Source organism: Centrocercus urophasianus, unplaced genomic scaffold (genome assembly GCF_019232065.1).
Source record: "Centrocercus urophasianus isolate 14NV4802_14NV808 unplaced genomic scaffold, USGS_Curo_1.0 seq_3, whole genome shotgun sequence".
NCBI classification, from domain to species: Eukaryota; Metazoa; Chordata; class Aves; order Galliformes; family Phasianidae; genus Centrocercus; species Centrocercus urophasianus.
This window is the reverse complement of record NW_024884866.1, coordinates 3,236,657-3,262,521: the sequence shown is the minus strand read 5'-3', so window position 1 is coordinate 3,262,521 and position 25,865 is coordinate 3,236,657. Positions and strand designations below refer to the sequence as shown.

General features: G+C 46.5%; 1 protein-coding gene and 1 long non-coding RNA gene across 6 annotated transcripts in view; one reads left to right on the top strand and one right to left on the bottom strand.

Annotated features, from left to right (window-relative positions):
- The window catches only part of SLC10A7 (solute carrier family 10 member 7), a 149,960-nt gene extending 125,438 nt beyond the window's left edge, over window positions 1-24,522 (bottom strand). For 4 of the 5 annotated variants that reach the window (XM_042828389.1, XM_042828391.1, XM_042828390.1 and 1 more), the window contains exons 1-4: window positions 24,398-24,522; window positions 21,682-21,764; window positions 16,613-16,749; window positions 12,023-12,098 (exon numbers count right to left, since the gene is read on the bottom strand). In XM_042828389.1, the coding sequence (XP_042684323.1) occupies window positions 12,023-12,098; window positions 16,613-16,749; window positions 21,682-21,764; window positions 24,398-24,497 (396 nt within the window). In that variant the 5' untranslated portion in view covers window positions 24,498-24,522. Of the gene's footprint in view, window positions 1-12,022; window positions 12,099-16,612; window positions 16,750-21,681; window positions 21,765-24,397 lie in introns of those variants that run through there. The other variant, XM_042828393.1, reaches the window with a different exon arrangement.
- Window positions 5,255-8,423, top strand: LOC122165449. Its single transcript, XR_006170477.1, has 3 exons — window positions 5,255-6,506; window positions 6,824-6,971; window positions 7,644-8,423. It is a non-coding gene; the product is annotated as an uncharacterized LOC122165449 (long non-coding RNA).
- Window positions 24,523-25,865: the final 1,343 nt, after the last annotated feature.

Here is a 25,865-nt window from a genome sequence, read left to right as displayed (position 1 = left end):
GGCTCCGGGAGGGCCATCAGGCGGCCCAGCTGTGCTGAGGAACCCATCACCTCCACCTGCTGCAGGGCTGCCCGGGCACAGCTGCGCCCTGTTAGGAGCCCAGGGCAGGGCCCTCCCTCCAAGCCTCTTAAACCCTGCCAGAGGCCACCGGGAGCTACAGGGGGTTCTTCCTGCTCCCTGTACCAGGAGGCTGCCTTGTTTGCATGCTGCCTTTTTGGAAGGCTGCTGCTGCTCCTGCTCCTGGCCTGCTTTTTTTTTGTGGGTCTCCCTGCTCTTTTTTTTTGGAGCTGCTGTAGGGCTCCTGCTTGTAGGCTTGGGTCTTTTTTGCTCTTTTTGGGGCTGGCGTGAGTTTGCTGGGCTCCCCTTTTTTTATAGCCAGTCCGGAGAGCCTACTGCCAGGCTCTCGCTGCCTGCTTTGGGGCAGCGCCTGCCTGGCTTTTTTGCACCCACGTGGTGCTTTTGTAGTCTGGTTCTCGCTCTACCTTCTCAGCGAGGCTGGGTGGCTTGGGGGTGCTGCAGGCGCTCGAGTAAGTATGTCGAGTAAGTAAGCGTGACTAAGGACCATGCTCCTTAGGCTGGTGCTGCTGGGTGTGAGAAACAGCACGAGGCTATTCTTTTTTTCCTTAAGATCAAAATATGGTTGACTCGTTTAACTTGGTGTTTTCTCTTGTTTTTCTCTTGTGTTTCAGACTGAGGACAACAGCGGGGCCTCCTGCAGCGAGGATTGTTTCTGGCACCGATGGGAGTACGCAGGCTGTGCTCCCTGAGGCCATTTCTGTGGCGTGTGGGCTACTGCCCGGGGGGTCGCTAGGGGCTCCCTGCCTGTGGCGTGAGACTGCTGAGCTCCCATTCTGCTCTTCTGGGGGCTGGGGTAGTGGCGGTGCTGGGCTTCCGTTACCTTAAAGATACGTCTGGTTCTGAAGAGGGCTTTGGGTCCTTTCTGCCTCTCTTGCTGCCATGGCAGTGAGCGGGGTGGATTTGTTGGTCCTGTCCCTCTGCGACCTGCTGCTGCTGCTGGGGTTAATAAACGAAGCCTGAGATCAAGAGTTCCTTTGTTATTTGCTTTGTTTTGTTTTGTTTCTTTTACTCCTGCAGTGGGGTGAGTGAGAGCTGCTGCGGTGAGGTGTTGAGGATCAAGGCTCAGCTTAAACAGGTGAGCAGTTCCGGCACTGGTGAGATGGAGGAGGTGGGGAGTACAAGGAAGGGGCACTGGTGGCAGGCAGCTTCTGGATTCTCTCTCAGCTCTTTGTGGAGCCGGTACAGGGCTGCTGCTGGGCTCCCCTTGCCGTTAGGGAACACCGTGGTGCTGTTTTGGAGCTTGCTAGGCTCCTAAGGGCTTTTTTGTTTTTCCTCGTGGTGGGGGGTTGGTGCTCAGCTCCCTGAGTTGCTATCAGCTCACACGTGGTTGTTTTACAGGTGCTGCGGTTTCCGGGATGAGTAGAATGCGGCAACGCCCTGTGCTCCCCCGGGTGCCCTAATGCCCCTGTTGCTGCGGGTGAGAAGCAGAATGAAGGGCTGAAAACGGAAGCGACGGCAGATAATTTTTTTTTTTTTTTGTCTTCTCCACTGTTTCTCTCCTTTTAGGTGAACCGCTGAATCACAGCCTGAGCCTCTGATTGACCACCTGAGGAGGTGAGGAATGAGTCAGCTCTGGGAGCACAGGTGAAGGCAATTCACCTATGCTGCCGTCAGGGGCGGAGCTTGGCTCCGTGTCTCCTGGACTCCATTTAAGAGCTGAATCCTGGTGGGGATGAATCTCTAGCCTGGGATCGCTTCTCTTGGAGTTTTACGGTGAGCCTGGGTCAAGGGTAAGCCCTGTATGCATTTTGTGTTGTTGTAATATCTGTGTATTCACAGGTGCAGCAGTTCTGTTGCGGGGTAATGGCCTCAGCGGTGCGTTTTTCCTGCAAGGACGAGCCTGAGAGGTGATGTGTGTCAGTAATGGGAGAAGAGGTGAGTGCCGGTGGCCTGGCGATCTGACCACTTCTCTGTGCTTTGTTTTTGTCTCTCTGCAGGAGCTCTTCTTCCTGCGCGTCTAGGCTGAGGATCCTGTTGCTGTGCAGTTGTCGGTGGTCCTTCAGACAGAGGTGAGCTGTGTACTTGTGTCTCTCTGTCGGAATGGGGCTTTCGGCTCTAGCAGGGTGCTGGGAATTGAAGCGCTGTGGTTTGCGGGGGTGCCTGGGCTCTTTCTGGAGGCCAGGCTCCATCCTGCTTTGTGTTGCTTCCTTTTCAGCCTTGAAGGTGTGTGGCAGCTGAATGGGGTTCGTTCAAGCAGAGGTAAGTAATGCGCAAGTGCTTGGTGTGGGGTTACAAGGGTGTAGTAATTTTTTTTTTTTTTTTTGTGCAGTCCATCTCCTGGAGGAAGGCTTCGAATCCTGCCGTCGTCTTTGTCTTGTTGGGGGAGCTGCAGCAACGAGGTGGGGCTGTGCCGAAGGATACATTGGGAGCCAAGGGAACCTCAGATGACCCGAGAAGCAGGCTATTTCGTTTTCCGGTGAGTGGTGCACATCGGTGGTGTTTCGGTTGTGTCAGAATGTTGAGCACTCTATATTTCTTTGTGTGCTTTTTTTTTTTCTTTTGCTGTTGGTGTTTTGGTTGTCGGAATCTTGAGCACTCTGTCCCTTTATGTTTTTGTCTTTTTTAAGCTGTTGGTGTTTTGGTTGTGTCAGAATGTTGAGCACTCTAATTTCTTTGTGTGTTTTTTTTTCCTTTGCTGTTGGTGTTTTGGTTCTCGGTTTATGTTTTTGTCTTTTTTTTTTTCCTTAAGCTGTTGGTGTTTTGGTTGTGTCAGAATCTTGAGCACTCTAGTTTCTTTGTTCCTTTCTTTTTTTGTTAAGCTGTTGGTGTTTTGGGTGCGGCAGAGCATTTAGCACTCTATTGTGTCTTTGTGGGTTTTTTTTTATTCTTTGCTGTTGGTGTTTTAGTTGTTACAATTTGGAGCACTCTTGTTTCTTTGTTCCTTTTTTTCAGCTGTTGGTGGTTTCCCATGCTGGCTGCCGAAGCCTGTTTTCTGTTGTGTGAGTATTACTTAGAATATTAGTAATTTGTGTTTCGGGTAGCTCAATGGGGGGGGGGGGGGTTTTTGGGGCAATTTTCCAACGGGGTTTTTCCGAATTTTTTGTTTTTTATACCGCGAAAATTTTACGCTATCTTAAAAGAGATATTTTTTTTTTTTTTTTTGGAGGGAGGGTGGGTTCTGCTTTGTGAGTGTCTTGCCTTCGGGCCCCTCCTGTATGGAGGGTGCCTGAGGGATGAGAGCTCACTCACTTGGGTAGTGGGGTTACCCTGGTGCTGGGGACTGGTGCTGGGGCTTGCCTGGGTGGTGGGTGCTTTTTGGTGGTGATCCTATTGCCCGAACTGGGGTGTAGGAGACAAGGCTTGAAGGGTGTGTGATGTGAGTAGCGCCTGATGGCAAGGTTTCACTTGCGAGCTTCGAAATATGCTTTAAAGTATGTACTCCTTGTTACAATCTGCATCTTAGACTAAAAGTCGTTTGTGTGTAATAACTCCGTCCTGAGGGGTGTGTTAAGATTTCCTTTTGAAGGACTTTTGAGTATGCAGTTGAAGATGAAACTTGTGCAGTGGATGTGCATGCGCTCGATGGTATTGAAAGCCTGTTAGAGTTTAGGTGACTGCAACAAGAAAAGAGTCTTGCCGAAGGATCCACCCTCAAGCTTCAGTGGATGAGGACTTCTGCTGTAGGAGTAGATGATAAGGGTTACAGCAAGGAGACAGACTTCACACGAGTGAGAAGAAAACTGGCACACTTTATTAGCCTCTGGTTGTTTTGGTTGATAAGTACAATGCTGTCTTTGCTGATCTGCTTCTTGCGCGTCCATAAACATTTCCAGAAAGCACCCAGCTTTGCACAAGGGCTCCCCACGCAAGAGCAGGAGTGTGCGCTTCTGCAGTAGTTGTTCTCCTAGTACCTGAACAGGAAAGCGCCTGGCTCTGGGGACCTTAGCTGTGAAAAAGAATTCCAAGGAGGCGAGTGGCTTTTCTAAAAGCTGGCAGCTTCTGTCTTCAGATGGCTAATAAAGCCAAGATGTTCCACATGGTTATGCCTGAAGTAATGCTTCTGAATTACAGGACGCCTGCTGCTCTGTTGCTCTCCATGCTCTTCAGCCAAAGAGTCCTTCTAAGAAAAAAGCCCCGAGATGACAAAAACCCTTTTGAAAAGAGGATGAGAAAAAACCGTGCCAAGTATCCCGTCTTCAGGGTTGAGCTCCATTGAAAGTAAGTTGGTCTGCTCTGCTTTTGTAAGTAAAGATGAAGATATTACCTGTTTACATCCTTACATAGATAAGGTTGTTCTCGTACCATTTCAGTTACTGAATTTTTAATAATTCCGGAAAAGGATAGGAATGAATACATTCTAAAGGAATATGTTGCTACAAGAGAAGCAACACCTTTGCCGTCACTAAAGGGATGTTACATTTACCTGATTGGAAAAATAAGTATCTAAGACAACAACTATTTTGATAACATCTTGCTTAACTTTCTGTTGCTGTGATTGATTACAAGTAAGCAATAAAGTCATACATCTGACAAGGAAGCTGAAAAAGGTAAATAGCTGAAAAGCTCAATGGGCAAGCTTGAACGCAGCTCGAGTACTTTCTTCTCCATAGGTTGGAGTGAGTTACTGTGTGAAATAGATTAATCCTAGATGAAAATACTTGTTCCACAGAAAAATAACCAAAAGCTTTTTGTATTTTGGATGAGCAAGTGACAAATAAATATAAGACAGGAGAAGCAATGTTATCTCAATAGATGTCTTTGAATTATACTGATCTGCAGTGAGCTGCCAATGATCTTTAAATGAGAGGTATTTCTCAAATCCTTAAACTTAGCAATCTTCCACGCGATTTCTAATGCTCTTTTTAGAGAGACTTAGAAAATGCCTTTTCTGACAACTAAAGCTGCTATGCATTAGCATTGCGGATTTTCTATTAGTAACACAAAGACTTTGTTTCATTCAGTGACAGAAACAGAGATACTGCCAGCTAAGCTCCCGCGGAAGTCCAGACCCCCCCTCCCCCCCAGGCAAGCAGCTGGGTGCATCTACGAAAGTCACAGTAAATAATTTCTGCCGTGAGCAATTGACACAAACTGCCTAGGGAAGCAGCAGCGCTAACAGGTTTTTCTTCTACCGTATAGCTAAATTAACAGCAATGCTAATATATGGGATGAATGAACTTATTCACCTACTGCTAAACACAAGCTAATACTGAACTTTTTTTGTTTGTTTTCTAAGCCAGCCGGTGAAGGACAGCAGAACCGGAATGGGCCTTGTACTGCAGCTCGGGCCGCAGTCACCTGCTGTATGCAACTTCAAGGTAACTGTCAGAAAATGACCCCTGTGCTACACCTGCTGTCATTGTGCAATTGCAGCTGTGTGAGAAGCCACCACCACGAAGAAATCACTCTTACTTTCTTATGGCTGTCACCTTTTGCATATTCCACAGGATCACAGAATTGCAGGGGTTGGAAGGGACCCCCACAGATCGTAGAGTCCGACCCCCCTGGTCTTTGCTGCTCTCTTAGTCTTTCGCTTCAAGCTCTGTGGAAAGTCAAGTTACCTTCTTATACCTCACAAGAAACAGACTTAATATTTCATCAAACAGCTATGAATAACAAACAGCAGAGGGTACAGAAGCGTGCTTTTAGCAGGCAGCAGACCTCACTCTGGAAGTATTTCAATACCAGTTTTGCTGATTGATTCAGATAACACCTATGCTTGCTTTCTTTAGGCAGTGCATTTCATAGTGTGCTCTGTGCTCGATAAGGTAAGCTTTTGCACTCTCTGTTTTTAACCAGAAGTAACCCACAGGGTGATACGGAGAAACAAAGTTGTTTTTTTGTTTTTTTGTTTTTTTTTAACCAAGTATGAGAACAAGACCCCTTTCCTGTCCCGATTTCCTTATGTCACAAACACCTTCCTGCTTTGTTGCGTGTTCCAGAACAGATAGATTTAAAAAGACCTTAATCCTGGCTGTGCCCTGTGACAGAGTGACGGCGAGGCCTCTGAAAACACTTACCTAGTCAGACTTAGGGTGGTTGGCTGTGCAAGTATAATCCTGAACACATGAGGCTGGGATGTCTCAAAATGGTTGCCGGACAGGGCCCAGGTGCTCAGATGTAATTCCAAGGAATCAAGCTTTCGTGACTGCCTGCGTTATGGGCGAAGCTGTTAAAAGCACGCTGATGTAACAATGCTTCCCAAATGCGTACGGGCTACATCATAAATTAGTGCAGAAAAGAAAATTAGCATTAATTGTTAGTTTCCCTGGCATTTACCTCATCTTTGCTGTATGCATTTTTCCCTTGCAGCTCACATTTGGTTAGCAGGCTCAGTGGGATGGATTTCTGTGACACGTAGAGAGGGAGAGAACGGGGATCTTAACAGCACGTCGCAAAGAAAGGAGGAAAGAAGATATTGGATGAATGCCCCAAAGTACAAGAACAACTTGTGACAATCAGAAAAAATCTGTCTTGCACGCTTTCAGGTGAGTAGGAGACAAGATTTTACCACGAGATGCTTTAGGAGCTGTGAGACGAGAACCTGAGCTAAAAGCTTTAGTAACCAGACACAAATTAAAGCCGTCTGTCACAAAACTACTTTGTTGGTTATGTTACTGTGGAAAGTCAGCTGCTCTTCAAATGCCTTGTGAGAACCTGAAGCTTTAAAAACATGCAAGCTAAGAAGTAGAGAAGGAATGCTCGACCGCAGGGCCCTCGATTAACCTGAGCTCGTTTCTGGTAAACTAAAAGCAGGGATGAATGCTCTCAGTAACTGCTCCTTTCAACTGTAAATCTGTTTCAGAGCTACGGGTGATAAATGAGATCGGAGGAAAAACTAAGAAGAGCTCACAACAGCTCGGGGTTCCTGAGGACCTGAAAAGACGATGAGGAACTCCACAGATTTCTACTGGAGCTGTGTTACCGAAGCTCGTAGCGATGACAACTGCACTGTAAGTAATAATCCGGGCTTCTCCCAGGCGCTGATGGATACTAAATGCCCTCCCTGTTCACAGAAGAATGTTAAGTGACAAGAGATGGTCACATGAAAACCATCTGCTCACAGTACAGTTATGACAAAAAGAAAACTCTCAGGATAAATAGAAGGTTAGACTAATGAAAATGAGACTGGCTTAATTTAATAGCGTAACAGCTCCAATGTGCATAAAATGGTTATGCCTGTACAGTTAGGTCTGCATAATGGTTACATGCGCAGTAAAGATACTTTAGCTTAAATAGTCCTCTGACACCTATATAAGTTTATTGGAGACATGCCTTTAGTACCTGATGGCAGACTTAATTATGCTTTCAGCTAGAAGTATTCAGGCTGTGAGTAGGCAATTTAGAACTCGCAAAACTATTTTTAAAGCTCATGTTAAGTTTATGGCAAGTGACGGAGTCAATTTAAAAAGGAGAGGGTAAGAGGACGCTTGTTAAACAAACAAATAGTATTGGATACTTTTAGGCGAAGCACCATGTGAAAATGACACTTGAAGTACTGTGACAGGGAGTACTGATGTATTTTAACAAGAACCCCCGTCTTCCAAGACACCTAAACCCCAGCACATGGTTGATGTGAATATCTAGAGCGTTATGAAACAACTGCTTTGTGTTACCTTCTACAGGCAACCACTCTACGAGGATGTACTGGTGTGTGACTCCAACTGCCACAGCTTGTACTACTTATTTTCTTCCTTCACTTTTAAAAGGTTACTGTGCATGAAGACACAGTTCAAAGAGCTTAAGCTACTTTTAGAGAAATCAGTCTTTCCTGTGACTTTGCACAAAAGGCTTGCCTTTTGGTTATGTACTTCACTTAAAGATGTGAAAAAGCCGCTCCCAAAAATTGCATTTTTCTGGGGCTTACTTTTCAGTAATACTACTGTGTGCTTAATTTCAAACCATTAAATTTCTGTTTTTGACAACAAGAAGTAAGCAGAAATAGGGATGTGCTCCTATTCTCCCCTGGTCTGTTCCAGGAAACTTTGCCTGGGGCTTGTCCACACTTGCTGCCAGTTTGAGCTGCTCTATTTTCTTTAAACACCATCCAAATGACATGCACAATCAAATTTATTTTTCCTACTGCTATTTTTTCATTTATACTCCTGAGCAATGCAGCCATCATGGAAAAAAAATCAGAGAGCAGGTCAAGAGGATGTGTACCTGGAAGACTTCTCCCATGTATCGTGTGTTGGAAGGAGCAGAGAGACAAATACCAGTAGCCTGCATAGCTGCCACTATTCTGAGTTATAACATGACACTTGATTCAAGCACAGCCAACGACAATCACAGAGTGGTCCCTTCTGCAAGAATAAAAATATACAGTGGTAAATTTAAGTGAGAGCTCTGCTCGCTGGACCTATTTTAGCCTGTAAAACTGCAACAATTTATTTTGTACCGTCAAATAAAATAAATGGATCTTGTAACACTAGCAATCTAATTGCCTGCATACAGTACAATCTCACTGTAAATAAACCACATAGATACTTCTTACGCACTCAAACAAATACTCTAGCACCCTGCCCCCAAAGGTAACTGCAGCTTGCATAATGCTTTTCAGTCCTGAACTTCTAACGCTGCAGAAATAACTGGCCTGTATCTGTCCCAGCTAAACCCACTGATGTGCTCCCCAACTCAGTTTTACCCAATGAGTGAGTGACAGAGGAAGCTGTAAACCACAGACCAGCCCCCCCTGAGTGCAACTCCTACCATGGCACAGGCGCTTGGACAGTCCCAGGCTTGATACTTTCCTCAGAATTTCCAAGCATCCACACACACACACAGCAGTCGCTGCAACTGAAATACAGCCTATGAGCATCTGCGCTGCTGTAGCAGTCAACCGGCATCGCTCCCACCTACTGCATTTCAAGAAGTCTGTTGAGCTGTTAGCGTGTCGGTACTCTGCAAGGGTGGGACAGCTCACAAAGTAACTAGCTCACAAGATGCTTCTTCATTACACTGATTGTGAGCAAATCTTCTGTCTTCACTTAACATTATACACCATTAGGAAAGTCAATCTGTAGGTAAAGGGAACGCCTGATGAAGCAAAAGCAGTTTGAAAGACATTGTCATGAACGATCATTCTGACAGCCCGATCGCCTCTTTCTGTAAAGGACTCCCACACTTAAATTCTTGTTCGTCTCTAAAAACTAATTGCAATCTAAAAAAAAAAAAAAAAAAAAAAAAAACAAACCAGCACCATTCTGCTCACATCGGCAGAAGAAAGATAGCAGCAAAGGCTAAGGTGAGTACTGGCAAAGAACGTTAACAGGCTCTCCTCCCTTAGTACAAAGAAGAAAGCGCACAATCACCTTCTTTCCTAAATCAGCTAGCACTGGAAAGCCCCTCCGCTTCAGAAAAAACTGGCCTCAGACTTCATTTAGAAGAAGCGGATTTAAAAGCTGTTTCTCTTCCACATACCTTGATCTAATAACCCAAGTAGAAAAAGACCCACCAAGATTGGAGTCCATTTAATGTCCTGTATCCCTAGAGGCTGACTGAGAACTTCCAGTTCCCGAGGCCCAGCTCCTGATTCACTCTCTTGTTAACAGCTACCTGTAAAAACTTAATAAGTATGTCTTTTTTTTTATTTCAGCAACACCAGTTTAGCACAGAACTACAGGTTTGTGCTTACTCCGGCAGTCACATACACAAAGACTACCCAAACATCACATGACATCACTAGAGAGCTGGGCTGAAGCCAATGGGATGAGTTTCAACAAGGCCAAATGCCGGGTCCTGCACTTCGGCCACAACAACCCCACTACAGGCTTGGGCGGTGTGGCTGGAGGACGGCATAGAGGAAATGGACCTGGGGGTATTGATTGACGCTCGGCTGAACGTGAGCCGACAGTGTGCCCAGGTGGCCAAGAAGGCCAATGGCTTCCTGGCTTGCATCAGGAACGGTGTTGCAAGCAGGAGCAGAGAGGTGATTGTTCCCCTGTATTCAGGGCTAGCGAGGCCGCACCTCGAGTACTGCGTCCAGTTTTGGGCCCCTCACTGCAAGAAAGATATTGAGGCCCTGGAATGCGTTCAAAGGAGGGCGACAAAGCTGGTGAGGGGTCTGGAACACAGGCCGTATGAGGAGAGGCTGAAGGAGCTGGGAATGTTCAGCCTCCGGAAGAGGAGGCTCAGGGGAGACCTCATTGCTCTCTGTAACTTCCTGAAGGGAGGTTGTAGTGAGGCTGTGGGTCGGCCTCTTCTCTCGTGTCATTAGTGTTAGGACCAGGGGGAATGGTTTCAAGCTATGGCAGGGGAGATTCAGGCTGGACACGAGGAAGTAGGACTCCTCAGCAAGGGTGGTCAGGCACTGGAATGGACTGCCCAGGGAGCTGGTGCAGTCACCGACCCTGGGGGTGTTCAAGGAAAGGCTGGATGTTGTGTTGAGGGACATAGTTTATTGGGAGTTGTTATTGGGAATAGGTGAACGGTTGGACTGGGTGACCTTTTAGGTCTTTTCCAACCTTGGTGATTCTATGATTCTATGACAGAATGCCCAGTTCGCAGCTGCTGAAAATTAGGCACATGTACCCCACACCGAAAGAATACTATGGCATAACAGTAAACACTAATCGCCCACATGTTACTTCCCTCACCCCCGCACACAGATGCTTTTTCATATTGCCTCCTACCGACACATTGCACCTTCTTTTTCCCCACAGAGTACTTCCTCTTTGTTGCAAGGACAGAAAACACGCCGCTAACGCTGAACCGCTGCTCATTCCGTAGCTCGTTCCATCCACACCGGTCGCTCGGTAGCATTTCGGTACCACCTACAGCACGATCAATCTAGAATCATAACTAAACAAAACTTACTTCTCTTTGGCTCAAACATTACTACTTCCCTGTTGTCGAATAACATTTCCTTACACTAACTAATCCACTTGATAACATCTACATCAGGATTTCTTACCGCCCTGGATATCAGGTAGCACGCAGATAGCGCTATGCATCAGGGTTACCCGGAATTAGAGATGCTTGAGTTTGGATGCTTGGGTCTCTCTTCAGAGGACAGATGAATGACGCAGCACTTCGTCAGTACAAAATACAACTTCAATCTATGTCAGTCCTATCGTGTGTTTTCAAAGCTGACATCAATCGGTCCCGAGTGCCTGAACTCAAACAATGATACCTGTGCAACCAACGGCCGTAATTTAAAAAGGTGATTCACCCAACCTCGTGCAGAGGAACTAACTCCCTAGCTGAATTAAAATTCAGCTCTAATTGTCTAGAAGAGCACCTTGAAACGCTTAGTGTTACAAACAGCCTCCCGAGTGCTGCACTCCCCCTTCCTCACCCATTACCTTTCGGCCAGCTTCTGCAGGTATAAGGACGCAGAGCTAAAAAGGAAGAACCACATTAAGACACCTGTATTTGTTTCCTAAACGTTAACCACCTGGTGCTCCTAAGAATGGCATGCTGTAGAGGAAGAAAAAGCTTCGCACAGACAACCACGATATTGGCGTTTCCGTCCCGCTGAGGTCTTTGTCCTACAACACTGACCAAAACTCACAGTTCCCAAACTTTATTATCACGCTCTCTAACAACATGTTAAGACCTCATTAACTTCAGGAGTCTCTCATCATGCTTCATTTGTGCCTTGAGAAACTTTTGCAATAGGACCCCTTAATCATAACCACCATTCACACAACCCCCACAAGTGTAATTCTTACCCACTAAATTCACAGTCTGTGAAAGAACCGATACATAGCACTGAACTATTATACGAGTAGGAAATAGAGTGCAGTAACAAGCACAAAGACTCCAATCAGTTGTAATATCTAACAAAACCCTTTCGGTCATCTCAGATAGCTGAGTTTTTCTCACCGTATCGCTTGTGTGACACAAACGCAATACCCAAGCTTCAATTAAAGAGGTTTTACGTTAAGCTTTCTGCCCCACAAACTCATTGTAAAAAAACACTTTCTTGAACTCCTGTGCTTCATTGGTGTTTTCTTTTTTGGAGAAAGAAAACATTTCAGAAATGAAAACAGAAAACGCTCACCTCATTTCCACCGACAGCTTTGGTTAAAATTACTGCAGATGACACAGGAGGTGGCATACAGCCTACTGTCTGCAACCTGAAAACAAGAAAAAAAAAATATATTACATTCCTTACAAGAAAAGCAGAAACACTGAGTCACAAACAGAGACTAAGTACCTGCTGGAAAGGCAAGGCTAACCTACAGGAGCTCAGCTGCATGCGATGTATTTAAGTGACCGGAAGGGGTGGAGCCAGAACCCACCCCTTCCCACATCGCATAAAAGGGGCAGCAGGGGAGGCGAGAGCATTTAACTGAAGACCTCTACATGCCTGAGATCTTTGCGAGGTAAGTGGATTTCCTCTTTCTGTATCTATGGTTATCGTGTTTGAATGAGTTCTTTCTCGCTGCGGCCTAGGAGTTTGCTACGCTCCTGTTATTGCTGTGCTTTTCAGTGCGTTCACAGCATAATGTTAGGTAAGCTAAGTGGGTGTGGCAGCAATATACTTGTTTAAGAAGGATTTTCTTAGAAAGCTGGTGTGTTCGATGGTTACAGGGTTCCTTGCGGTTATGAGCTACGCAAAAAGATTGAAAAAGAGGAACCTAGAAGGAACAATGATTCCATTATTAGAAGCCCCTCAAAAATGGCTGAATACTTGCGTAATTGAAATCAAACTTTTTTGACAGCTGAGAAAAGAGTAATAACAACACCCGCTGTAGCGTAGCAGCTACCACCAACTTTTAATGTGTACTATTTCTTCGAAAAAGATGTAAATCAGATTTCCAATGGCTCATAATAGACAACTGGAAAACGAAACTATGTCTCTGAGGGGGCAAACTGCCTTATCCTCAAATGGCACTTCCCCTCTAAAATTAAGAACCGTATCATTAGAAGGGAAAAAAGAGTTAGATCAAGGGAATCCACAGATCTCGGTTCAATCGAGAATAAGAAGAAAGTCAAGCAGATTGAAATTCAACCAGAGGATTTGGAAGCCTCAGATCCTTTTTTTTTTTTTTTTTTTTTTTTTTTGGACTTCGTGTATTATTCATATGGGAAGTCCAAGACAGACCAGCAGACTTGTTACCGAAGGAGTGGCGCCCTGCCCGCAGCACGTTAAGTGTGACAACGGGCCTATACTCGGCTGCCAAACTCGCGGATTGTTGTAATGCAAAGGGCTTACCGGTACTGTACTCAATCACTGCTTCGTGCCACGAAGGGATGCAGTGCAGCAAAAATGCAAGTCACAGCCTGAACTGGTGACGGAGGGCCTGCTGTGAAGGCAGGGCAGACACAGGGGAGCTCAGGTGCATGCGATGTACGTGACTGACTTGAAGGGGTGAAACCAGGATCCACCCCCTCCCAGATCTCACGTAAGGGCAGGCAGCAGAACTGAGGGTATCTCACTGCAGGCCCCTGTGTATGTGAGGAGTTATGCAGCTAAGTTGATTGTTGCCTTTATTTCTGCAGCTGCTGCACTTGAACGTGTCCTCACCTGTTGCTGCCTAGGATGTTGCTACTCTGCTTTCATTGCAAGGTTTTCCCCTGCATTATAGCATCACGACTGCTAAAAGACTATGCAAACTTCGAATAATACATAGATGGTCAGTTTGCATTGCAGTTACTGCCCTGTACGAGCCACCAGAATGTCCACGCTGTTTCTTCGAGACCCTGACACTCCGTGGTTCTGCGAACACCACTTCGAATAGTCACGTAGCTGTTTACCAAGAACTTTAAGTTGTCTGTGACTCTGTTTCCCCATCTGCAACACAGTATCTAGCATTAACAAAGATAGCTACACGCCTGACTCAAAGACAATTATTACATTGCATGTCCTGATGCACGTAGCTTGATAGCATCCTGACATGTGGGTGTTGGAAAAATAAAAAAAATAATAATAATAAAAAAAAATGAAAGAAATGATGAGAAGGCTGCATTTCTTTAGAAACACAGTTCACCAATGCAAACAGTGACTGCTAAGAGAGGTGCGAAGAACTGTGCCTTTCTAGGTTCCTGGTACCTTGTTTTCCATCAGCTACTACAAAAAGAAGAAATAAGCAAATAAATACATTTCTACTTCCCGTATTCCTACTTTCACCCACGTGACTGCTCTGTACGTGCGCGCTAGCTCATGTCTAAAAAACTAAGAGTCCAAAAGCAATGGCAAACACAAGTGTTAAATCCAGGGAGAAACAAGGAAAGTATTACGGTGCAATGAATACGCTGTGAATACGCAAACAGCTTAAATAGAAGAAAGAAGTAAATGACAATGAAAGGGTTCAGTTTGTCAGTTAGACGCTGTGGAAAAGGAAGGCAACGGTGTAACCGCTACATGCATCCGATGCCAAGAAGCACCTAGCGTCACCTCGGTAATACGAGGCACGTTGAGCTTTGCGTGAAGCCTATAGAAACAGGGAGTGGTCAATGCTTAGGCAGGGTAACTTCCCACTGAACAGAAGAGAAACACGGGAAAAAGAAATGGTCTGCAAAGTTTAAGGTGTCTCTCCAAGTATAAATAGGCAAATGGCAATTCCTGTAGACAGCCCTTATACTGCCTGTGATAACAAAATCTCTCTTCTATGTGGTCATTTGGCAGTCGGCTCCTCGAACTTTTCACCTGCACTAATAAGGACAGATAAAGTTCAAAGTTACTCAGAGAGATATGAAAGGGGTGCAAGTGTATTCAAGGCAGCTGATGGGAATTTTCCACACTGAAAGAGGAGAAAGTTTTAATAGCACAAACAGCTGTAAATGCTCTCACGCTAGAAAAAATGCATTAAGAATTTTATTAAAAAAAAAAAAAAAAAAAAAAAAAAAAACAATAAAAAACCTATATTTTAAATTTTTTTTTTTTTTTAAAAAAAAAAAAAAAAAAAAAAAACTTGGTCCAGCAGTCCAGTAAATGGCAATGTTTTTAATTGCACGTACAAAATAAATGTGCAAATAGCCTGACTGTTTTTTTTTCTTGCTTTACAACAACTAAATGCAATGCCAGCAACACATAAACGCTGCTAATGGCCGCTCCATGAGGAAATGTTGCAAGCTCTAACATCAGGGGCGTAAGCCCTTGTTAAAGGGTCATAAAAAAAAACTTGTACGCTGCAGACAACTGAGTGGTGAACTCCAAGTTCCCCTATTTCAGATGTGCACCTACCAAACTGTATCCTGTATGAGATTTTTGCATCTCCTGCCTTAAGTGCTATACGCTAAGAACAACAACGAGAGGTGAACCTGCACAACCATTAATAAGCTGCATCACATTTTTTTCCAAAGAGATCCTGTCGATGCAAAATCCAGACTGTTTAAAAAGTGAACACCAAAGATGTGCGCAGCGATGTCGGTTCCTATTCTTTTCAATATTTTTAAAGGTAACCGCAGAACTGACCTTCTAATATCACCCCACGTGTAGAGAAAAGGAAAATGAACCGCAGAAACAGAGAAGAAAAGCTGTTAACTCCAAAATGGCCTCTCAACTAGCACTGCAAACAGACTGCCGGGAAGGATGAAAGAATCTACCGTACGCGCAGGGAACAAACTAGCTGTGGCCTTGACTGCGCCACCCTGCCAAAAGGGAGCTGAACACCTTAAGGAGCGTACGTCTGATTTTTCAGGCCTCTGGGAGACGATCGGCTGCGACCTGCTACGGAATGCGATACGCGTCTGCGGTGAGGACGTACCTTTGCCAAAATCCCTGTCTTTGTTTGGACACTACAATATTTGTAGGGAGTAAAAACTGCAGCTGTGCACTGTTAGGACGAAGATAATGCTACATGGAATTTCACAAGTGCGCGTGTATCCCCATGCGGACATAGTCGCGCACGTAAAAGAACGCTTCCCTAAAACATTAGAAACAAAAGTGAGGTAAGAGATACAGGAAAGACAGAATAAGAAGGAGCGCGCAGAAGAAAAAGCACGAGAACTTCTGGTAGCTCACGCTTCGGCAATTGAAGCTGGTGCTCTGCAAATTCCTGCCTTTATTCTACCTGAGCAAGATCCATGATTGTACTTTAAACAATAATCTTCAGTTACCGAAAGAAAAGGATCTTTAATTCGCTACCTTGTTACAACCCTAATGCAGTAATGCTGCTAAGCAGGCTGGTACTAACTTGAAAAACAACTGGTCTCAGATTTGGCCTCCTCAGTGCACGTGGTTTTCACGCCAATGTAGCGTCTCCTGCAGCTACTTGATTCCATCTGTCTTCCCCTGTTACGAGGCTGTAGGCAGTTAACGAGCCCAAAATCGGCCCGGGTACGAGAGCTGCTCAACGCAGACTATTTAGAAACAACACAGAACACCTATTTTTGTTCAGCTTTTTTTCCTCTCTTTCTCTCCTGGTCTTTCTTGAGACCCAGTACAGCACTTCAAACGTGTTTTGTGACAACCTGACTCGGTGCAAGGTCCCTACGCACAAATCTAACCGAGGCTTTCTAAAAATGAGTCCGGGTTCCTGAAAGGGTAGTCTTCTGCACGCTCCGTTTGCAAGAGGAAAGCGCTGAAGCACAGAACGAACGGCGTAATCGGCTCACAGAATTTCTTCAAACGCTCACTGCAGGATAAGCAGCCTTCGAAGAAGAGAGCTAAGAACATATTTCACTCTATTATGCTTAAACATACCCTTTTAAAAGCCATTCATTTATAGGTGTGATTGATAATAGCTGAAGAAAGAGCCATATTGCTGTTGGGAAGAACACAAGTGTAAAAATCTGGACAAAAAGGTGGAGTTTCACGTGCGTCAAAGCACTTGTCAGCTCCTGTAAAAGAAAAAAAAGAGAGCAAGTTGCAGTCACAACAGCTGAAGTAAAACCACATTCATGCTTTTAAAACTAGCGAGATCTTTAGAATACAAAGGCAGCGCATGTCAAAAAGGCTCCTTTAGGGATCATCCCATCGCCACTTTAATAACAAACTGCAGCCAGACAACATAAAAAGCTCTGTCTGCTGCTGGGCGTTTCTCCGGAAGAATCGTCCAGCACTTCGGTAACAGCGTAGCTCATAACTGCGGCTTTTACGGCAGGCCCTTAGCGCTGGGCTTCAAAAACCCACGTTAACTGCACCGATGGCCTGTTTGCGTCACTGACTGCAGACGTCGAGAGGAAAGGGGAACTTGCAGTGCTGAGTGATTTCAAGTTTCCCTAGCCTAAAGAGAGCCCCAGAGAAAGGGATCGTGACATTAAAAAGATTCATCATTTGTACGTGGGGGAAGGCTTTCAAAGGAAAAGCAAACAAACGTAAACGGCAAATAATTGTTCCGTGGCGTATTTGCATGATCTGGTAGATCGTAGATAGGAAATGCACAAGCGGTATTAGGCTGAGGAAGAAAAGCAAAGAGAATACCAAGACCGTAACACGTGGACAACAGCAAAGACAAAATGAAAAGCTGCAAAAGGCATTACAAGACAGAGAAAACAAATAAATTTTGGCCGTTACGCGGCGTCATTCTTAGAAAGCACGAAGAGCGCTCCAGAGAGAAGATCAAGGACCCTTGCACAATAGGCTCTTCTGTCGGTTATGTCTCTGTTACTGTCTTCTGGGACAGCCCGGGAGCCTTCTATATCGTTTTCCTAGGGAAAAATCTTCCACGTTTCAACTCTCGTAGTTCAAGAAGAAAAATTGCTTTTCTTCTGTCTTAAGCTACCTCGTACCTTTCATTAAGCGATGCAACTATAAAGAACCGAAAGCAGTTCTATTCGAAACCTTGTTTTCTAGGATTCTCCGTCTACCTTGCGGTCTGACGGTCGAGATGCATTGATAAATAAATAAAAGGTTGCAGGGTAATACAGCAACTGATATCCACGTGCCACCTCTCAGCTTCCGGACAGATGAATTTTTGTAACAGGCAAACAAGCTTTGGGATCCAAAACCTGCATACTGATGTAATGACACATCTGCAAGTATCAGCACTTCACACCGCATCCTTCTCACCGTTTCCTTCTACTTTTTTGAAATAAATACACTACTCTTCCAAATTTGGATGTGAGAGAAAACAACCTCCTGCTCCAAACTACACGTCTGTTCATACCCCAAAGTTATATCCGGTACCGACTCAAAATGCACATCTTGATGCAGTTTTAGCACTGAAGAATGACTACATTTGGCGCTTGGTTCAGTGAGTGACACAACTACTACTTTTCTATAATTAATAAAGCTCTCAGGCAGTATCGCTCCGAGTGAAGAAACTGGGCCTTCTTCCCTCAGCCATCGCAGCGCTCACTGTACTACAGACAGCTTTACTGTAGCTCTATTTCATCTTTTCTCAACAAGAAAGCAAAAATCAAACATCTACTTTGCTCCCTTACGCGAGATGAAAAGATACCTAGAAATGTCAATACTAAAGTGCATCTTCAAGTGTAAATAATACCATGGAGAAATATAAAATCCGGTGTCTTATTTCAGCAAAGCTGCTTATTTCTCCCCCTTTCCTGCCACAACGCTGCCAGCCCCCGACTTCCTAGTGCATGAATCTCTGCTGGTAAACGCGGTACAGTCACGTCACACGCGCAGAACTGCAACACCGGAACCCAAGGCATCATGCAAAATACTCCACTCTTTCACCGCTGCACAAGTGTTGCTGCCTTTCCCTTCTTACTACTCTTACAACTGAAAAATGCCTTAAGAACACAAGATCTGCAGAAAATCGTGCGATGCTTTCCAAAGCAAAAGCTAAGACAAAACGAGAAAGGCAACTGCAATGCAGCCAGCCTACTACCTGAAGAAATGCTGTGCTGGCAGAACAGGCACTTGGGAATCTAAATGCGATCAAAACGTCTCTAGTAGTCTCATTTGATCCTCAGATCGCTGCACCATAGAACAAGCACCCTTCCTCCCCTTAATCCATAAGGGCTTGTCCCAGATACCTCCATCGCTGCACTCGTCGTCTCTGAAAAAAGCAGAAATCTCCGCCGTGGCACTAGGAGCTGTCAGTTATGACTCCATTCCTGAACGACAGGAAGAAGTTCCTTTCCCACTATTTGCGACGTTCAGAGAGCTTCCCCAAGCTTTCCTCCGGTCGGTGCCCGTTGCCACCTAGTCACGCTAAAGCGCTCTGGGCGAACTCTTCCGGGCAAGCGATCAAAGCAAATGCTGTTTCCAGTGGCCTTTCAAGCTCCTCGTTGTAACGGATAACTCGAGTATGCGATTTAACTTCTGGGGCCCTATGGGAGCCACTCTCAAGCGCAAACTATCCAGTCACTGAAAAGTGAAACGGCGTTCGAGTAAGGTGTTTTTGTCACTGGTGGACAGAAAGTACGTCCGTACACCTGACAGAACACCTCTACATTTGAAAAAGTAACGAGGCCGTGCACAAACAGGCTCTCTCTGCCACTGGCAATTACTTTCTAAACTGCTTTCTGAATCCGAGCTAACAATTTCATTATAATTGCTAATTTAACCTTAACAGCAGATAAAACCAGAAATGCAACCTTAGAAGAGTGTCAGTTAGTACTAATTCCGTTAGATTTATCAGGAGGCCTCAGTTACAACACGCACAGCTCTACATCATTTCAGAATGCACGCGGAATGCTGTTTCGTTCTCATTAACGCACTATCTGAGGTAAAACAGCCACAGTAGAAGGCGAACAGTTAAACAGGACGGAAACAAAATCAGCTTCTTTGCCCAATGCAAAGGCACATTAGCAGACTAATACTTAACTTTCGGTCACGCCATTAAACCTTAACACCTTAAACCCAAAGTATTTTAAAAATACAATGATTTGGCCTCACTAGCAAAAGGTAAAGCGAGCAAAGCGTTTTTTTTCCTCTTTTTCTTCCACCTTCGTGACAGAAACTCAAGCAGGCTTAGGGTCTTGACGGAATACGGTGCGAGCCAGTATTGAGACTGGAACGCAGCGGTACGCCGGCTGAGGACCACCCCTAACTGATGGCTCTAAAACAACTGATTGGGGATGCGCTACCTGGACATAAGCACCAGCTTCACTGCCATCGATGTATTAGTCCGACAACCGCAGACTGAAGAAAGTGACGCGAGTTCAGAGTGGGTCGTGATACGTCGCCAAGGGACCTGCCAGTTCACATCACGTACCTGGAGAAACTTTGTGAAGTATAGTAGCATGCTGAATCTAACCGAGGCTGCCTACGCTATCGATCCCGCTCCTATTCACAAATACAACTTCACAAATAGCTGCTTCACAAAGAGAAAGAATCCAAGGATTCAAGTTACTGAAACAGAAATAAGTTTCACGTTCGCTTGTTTCTTTTTTTCTTCTGCATGCCAGGATTCCTAAGCCCAGAAGCAAAAAAATACACTGAGCTTTTGTACCTTTTGGTCTTCTTGTCTGCGACAGAAAGTACCTCTCTGCAGTATGTTTACATTAGGATGAATTACTGTTCCGGGCAAATAGATCACGTGGCTCTGTCTGCTTCCACGTAAGACTAAAAGGCTCTAAACAGCCGCTACAGAATGGACTAAAGTTATGTGCTTCACTCCTGCTGTATCCAGGCCGAACTAGAGGTGCCGCTGCCGCAACCGCCTGCCGTCAATTCAAACGCTGCCTGAACGCAAAATCTTCTCATTGTAAGCATGAAAGAGGGACAGATACGTATTTTTCCTGCTTTACGTATGCTGTTCGACCAAACCCCACATTGTCCAGAAAACAACGCAACAGCAGACAGTACAGCCACGTTTCCGGACACACTGATATCACGCAACATCTGAACGGCATCACCAATTACACGAGCACAGCCAAAGCAGTACAAGGAACCAGGAAACCACACTAACAGAAACGTGCCGCTACCGTTCAGCCCTGCTTACTCCTCTTCTTGGCACGCAGCCATCATTTCCCTCCTCCTTCCCCCCTTAAAACATCACTAAGAGGTTGTCCCCTCCATCTTCCTTTTGAAAAATGAGCAACATAAATATTGAAACGAGTCTCAGTGCTCGTGATACATGGCAGAGCCCGGGCATTTCAAGGTTCCCTGTCCACAGATAAATCCCAAAGGAAAACACTGCCAAGGCCTCGAACCCGGACACCCGCCTCGCATCTGCAGAGGAGCACTTTCTGTCGATACCAGCCGTGGCCCTATTGTTACACAGCGGGGGTAGCCTACAGCCCCTGTATCTTCGCTTGCATCAATCCCGTAGTAACTAGCCGCCTCCGGTCTGACTGTGAGAACGCGCTGGCAGATGAGGTGGACAAGAAAGGCAAAGAGAGCTCCTACCCCTTCTTCACATCTAGAGGCATGGAGACTTCGCAAAGGCCCTCTCTACCCAGATCCCTATAAACCTACTCTAGCATTCACATCGTTCTCTGCGTCGTATCTAAACTGAGCGATGAGAAAACAGATGCAGAGTGAGACCGAAAAGCCTGATGTCGGTGTGCCTCCGGGTCTCACCCCGATATGAGCTGGCACGTGCACAGGATGCAGGTCCGGTCTTCTGCACTCAAAATCGCTCAGCGCTTCCATTTAGTCAGAGCTCTGCAAAATTAAGCCAAGCCTCTACGGATGGATGGAATTTACTCATGCTCACTACCATGTGAAGACTCTTCCAAAATCCAGGAATTGTTATAGAAAGGTCTAATTTTGATCTCCTCTGGTTGGCCCTTCACACAGCATTGACAAAACAGCACAGAAAGTAATTAAGCGTTTCAATTACGTTCGAACAGGAGCGAAAGCAACACGGAACTTTGAAAGCGAAACAAAGATGAAGCAATGAGAAATTACAATACCTCTGTTTTTAATGAGAGTCCGCTGTTAAAGAATATAGCTGAAACAGCAATGTAAGTTACGGTAATTTCGGGTTTCAAGGGTCCTAAAAAATACAGACAGAGAACAGAGTGAACCGCGGTCAAAAAGACAACGATACGCATATAAGTACGTCAATGTAAACAAGAATCTTCAGAAAAATATCTGCAAAACAATGTGGTAAGTTTCCTTTTCATAAGAGCGATGTTTCTCTTAAGTTACAGAAAGGGTGCTGTTGTGAGTGAAAAGCGAGGTACGACGTCACACAGATTTGGCTTCCTCGATCGCAGGCCCCTGGGAACTAATGGGCAAACTCTGTAAATGTGGAAAAGAAGGGGGCAGTTTTCACACTTTGTCTTTCTCATCGGACTTCACCCGGAGCATCAAAAAATATACACGTTGCACTCAAATGCAAACATTAGCTGCTTCCCCCACAGGAACGTATCATTCACAAATCTGCCTCTTGCTTCTTCTCCAGTGACACACGCATCTGTCCAGCGGTCTGCACGAAGGAAACCGAGCCTGACCGGCGATGAGCTCCTTGGGGCAACGCAATTCCACGTTACTCCCTCACAACAAGTGGAAAAAAAAAACTATTTCAGACACGCCGCTGCAGTGAGATCAGCCAGGACAGGTGCCTACGCCTCTGAGGGCTCCGCGACTTTTGCATATATATATATATACAATTCTTTTCCTGGGAAATAAAAATACTTTTTGCGCTCCCATAAAAATGATGAGTTACCTTAAAATACCCTTTGCCTTTGGATGCCACCGAGAGCAAAAAGTATACGCTCTTTTTCCACAAGCATTCAGGCAGACGTTTCAATACAAATAAGATACGAGCAGTCTACTTAAGACCAAACTCACGTCCTAACTCTGCACGAGACGGTAAGTCATCGTGAGCAAAACCGCAGCAGCAAACAGGCAAGCCTTGACTCCACGCACCAAAAAAGATCTTTTCTGCTCTCTTGCATGAATGATCCATTGAGGTGAGCGACGTCAGCAGCCCTCAAAATAGAGGGTTCTGATGGAACGCTGAGCCTACTCAAATGTGCATCTCAAGTCATTAAAACCCAAATCCTGCTCTCAGACAGACCTCTGTGGAAGAGACACTTGAAGTATGTGCGTTACATTTAAAAATAATCGACACTAAAAATTAAAACTCCTATATTAAGTGCAACATAAAAATGAGCTGGGAAACGCAAAAGTTAAAGATGCAGCGAAGCACGTGGCTAGTGACAAAATTAAGGGAAGATAACTGAATAGCCAGAAAAAAAAAATATATATATATATCACCACATGACCATAGATATCATTTATACCCATATACACACTGATATAAATGCTCTAACCTTGTAAAAGGCTAGAATACAATACATGTGTACGCATACACACCGGGCAGACAGACAGTTAGCTGCTCTGGCTAAGAGAAAAATTGCTCCAGGACCCAGTTTTTCTTTCATGGGATTTTTCACGGCACTACATGCGTGCCATTACACAGGAGCAGTTTGTACCCCTAGACAACACACGCCTTCCCACAGCACAGCTAACTCTGATCAGAACAGCTCCTCTTTATCTTGCATGCAGTAGACTGATTGGGAAAGCCCTTTTCGTGGAAAAAAAAAATAAAATAAAAAATAAAATAAACGAGCACATTCACTCAGTAGGAAATCATAGTGAAAAGGGCTCGCTTTGTGCCCTGAAGGTGAGAACAGCACCGGTCTTTGCTTTGTGGCACAACGTCCCACCGGCACGCGTGCCGGATCGCCCATATTACTGAGTCAGGCAGAGCACGGTTTTGTCACCTGAAAGATGCTAAACAAAGTTTTTTTTTTTTTCACACGCTGATATTTTGCACCGCATTTTTTTTCCTCCTGGTTTTCAAATGACCACTGAGACACCCAGGCTTTAGAAAATGTATATATACTGCTACTGGGCACACGTCTGATGGTTTCTACTGATGCTTATAAGTTTTATTTTTAAAGCTATTTGTCCCAGAAGCGATACCTTGCGAATGTTTTGACAGTAGAAAAAAAGGACACTGAAGTCCTCCGGCCGAAAATACGGGAAGTAAACGGAGGAAAAATCACCTCACGTTCTAGTTTAAAGGCTCGCCCGCGTGGCTGCTAGCAAGCAGCGTGACAGCCACACCAGAAAGGCACGAACCACCTGACGCTACAAATCCCAATTTGTCTTTAATACCGGCTGAAGACACAGCGCGGATCCTGCCAGAAGCTCCACGTGGGCCCCGTCCAGCTGCGCAGAACAGCAGCGGACGGCGGGAAGGCTCCGTGCACAGCAGGCAGTGCCCGCGCTCAACTCCGTGCATTACCGGAGCTTCGGCCGGCACGGCAACAGCTCGGAGCCCTTTTTAAATCACTTCAAATCACCGCGCCGGCTCCTCAGTGAGAAAGCCGTCCGTCTTCAAACTTCAGATCTACTTAGGAAAAATAGAATCCAAGCAGAGCTAGACTCTCGCCACGCGGAACTGCTGCCGGAATCCCGATGAAATATTCTACTTTCCTGCAGGCTTCGCAAACCCGCTGGGGGAACGGGACGTATAATCGAGCGGGCCCCTCCGCCAACTCGCCGCCCGAGTTCCCCCGCCCCGGGGCCGCCCGCCTCCTCCCGCCCGCGGACGCAGCCGGCCTCCCCCGCCCCACAGGCAGCACCCCCACCCGGGGCCGCGGGCGAACTCACCGCCTTTCACGCCGACGGCGGGCTCCAGCCTGGCGGCCGCGATGACCAACGCTATCCCCGCGATGAACCACTCCTTTCTCAGCCGCTCCAAGAGACCCATGGCGTCCCTGCGGCGGCCCGGCCCGGCGCGCCTCAGCGCAGCGCCGGGGCGGGGTGCGACCCGCCGCCCGCCCGCCGGCAGGGCCAGCCGGATCCGCCGACAGGAAAAGTCTCACCCACCGCCGCCATCGCTACCACGCACCTCCGAGTAGATCCGCCGCGCCGCGCGGCGCCGCGAGCAGAGGGCGGACGTGGCGGAGCGGAGCCCTCCCCGCGAGCGTCCGCCAGGGCGAGGGGCGGGCGGCGCGTCCCCGCAGACGCGGGGCCGGGAGGCGGGGGGCGGCGGGCGACGCCGTGCGCGCTCTTTCGGTACATTACAACGGCCGCGTGACGCCCGGCCGCTGACGCGCGGGAGGGCGGGCGCGAGGCGGCGGGCGCGGCCGTTGGGCGCCTTCGGTGGGGCGGGTTTCCGTGAGGGGAGCGGCCCGCGGGGTCGGGCCGCAGCTGGCAGCGCGGTGCCGGCCGCTTCGCAGCGCCTGCGGGTGGTCGCGTCGCGTGGGCGACGTGCTCCCGAGCGCGCTCGCCGGAGCTCACGCGTCTCCACGTGCGTCCTGTGAGCCTGTCGCTGCGTTACCCCGACACTCAGCCCCCTGGCCCGTCTCCCGGGGGGAAACGCCTCTCGTAATAACGCGCGGGCGGCTTGTTCATCTCCCATTATCCCCCTGCGTTATACACGAGTCCAAATTAACCGGCTTGCAAACTTGAGGAAATTCCTGATGCGAAAAACGTCGGGTTTATTTCAAAGCCGAGTACCTCTACCTCACACCGCAGCATCGTAACGATCCAATTCCAGTGCTCAACCTACGCTTCTGACGTGCCGTTCCTCTCTTGTCCCGGCGTCCCTGACGGATTCATTAGCCCGGGCTCTGCCCGGCCCTGACCCTTCACTCTAAATCACATTAACAAGAAAATGATAACGTATAAAACATTCCATCATCGCGGATCCTCCCGCCGGCACTGCCGCAGCTCCCTTGTTTCCAGGCGCCTCAAGCACACCTCGGTCCTATCAGGCCATTTCGAAGCATTTTGTTCGTACCATGCACACACACACACTTGGATTTCAAAGAACAACCGTGCAGCCACGACAGATTTTTGGACAAAATAAATGCATAATGGCTGTTTTTTCCACACAAAGCTGGGGTTACAATGAGCTTAGGACTCAACTGCTGCACAGGAAGAATAAGGTGACTTGGCTAAGTTGTAAAGCCAAGGTGTGTTATTTAAATTGGATGAAACCTTTGTGCAGCCTCTCAGTCTCAGGTGAGGTGGCTCTTCCTGCCCAGCCCATATGCTGCACAAAGGCCTTAGCTCTACAGCCAGGTGGCACAAAGGGGCACAAAGGGGCACAAAGGGGCACAAAGGGGCACAA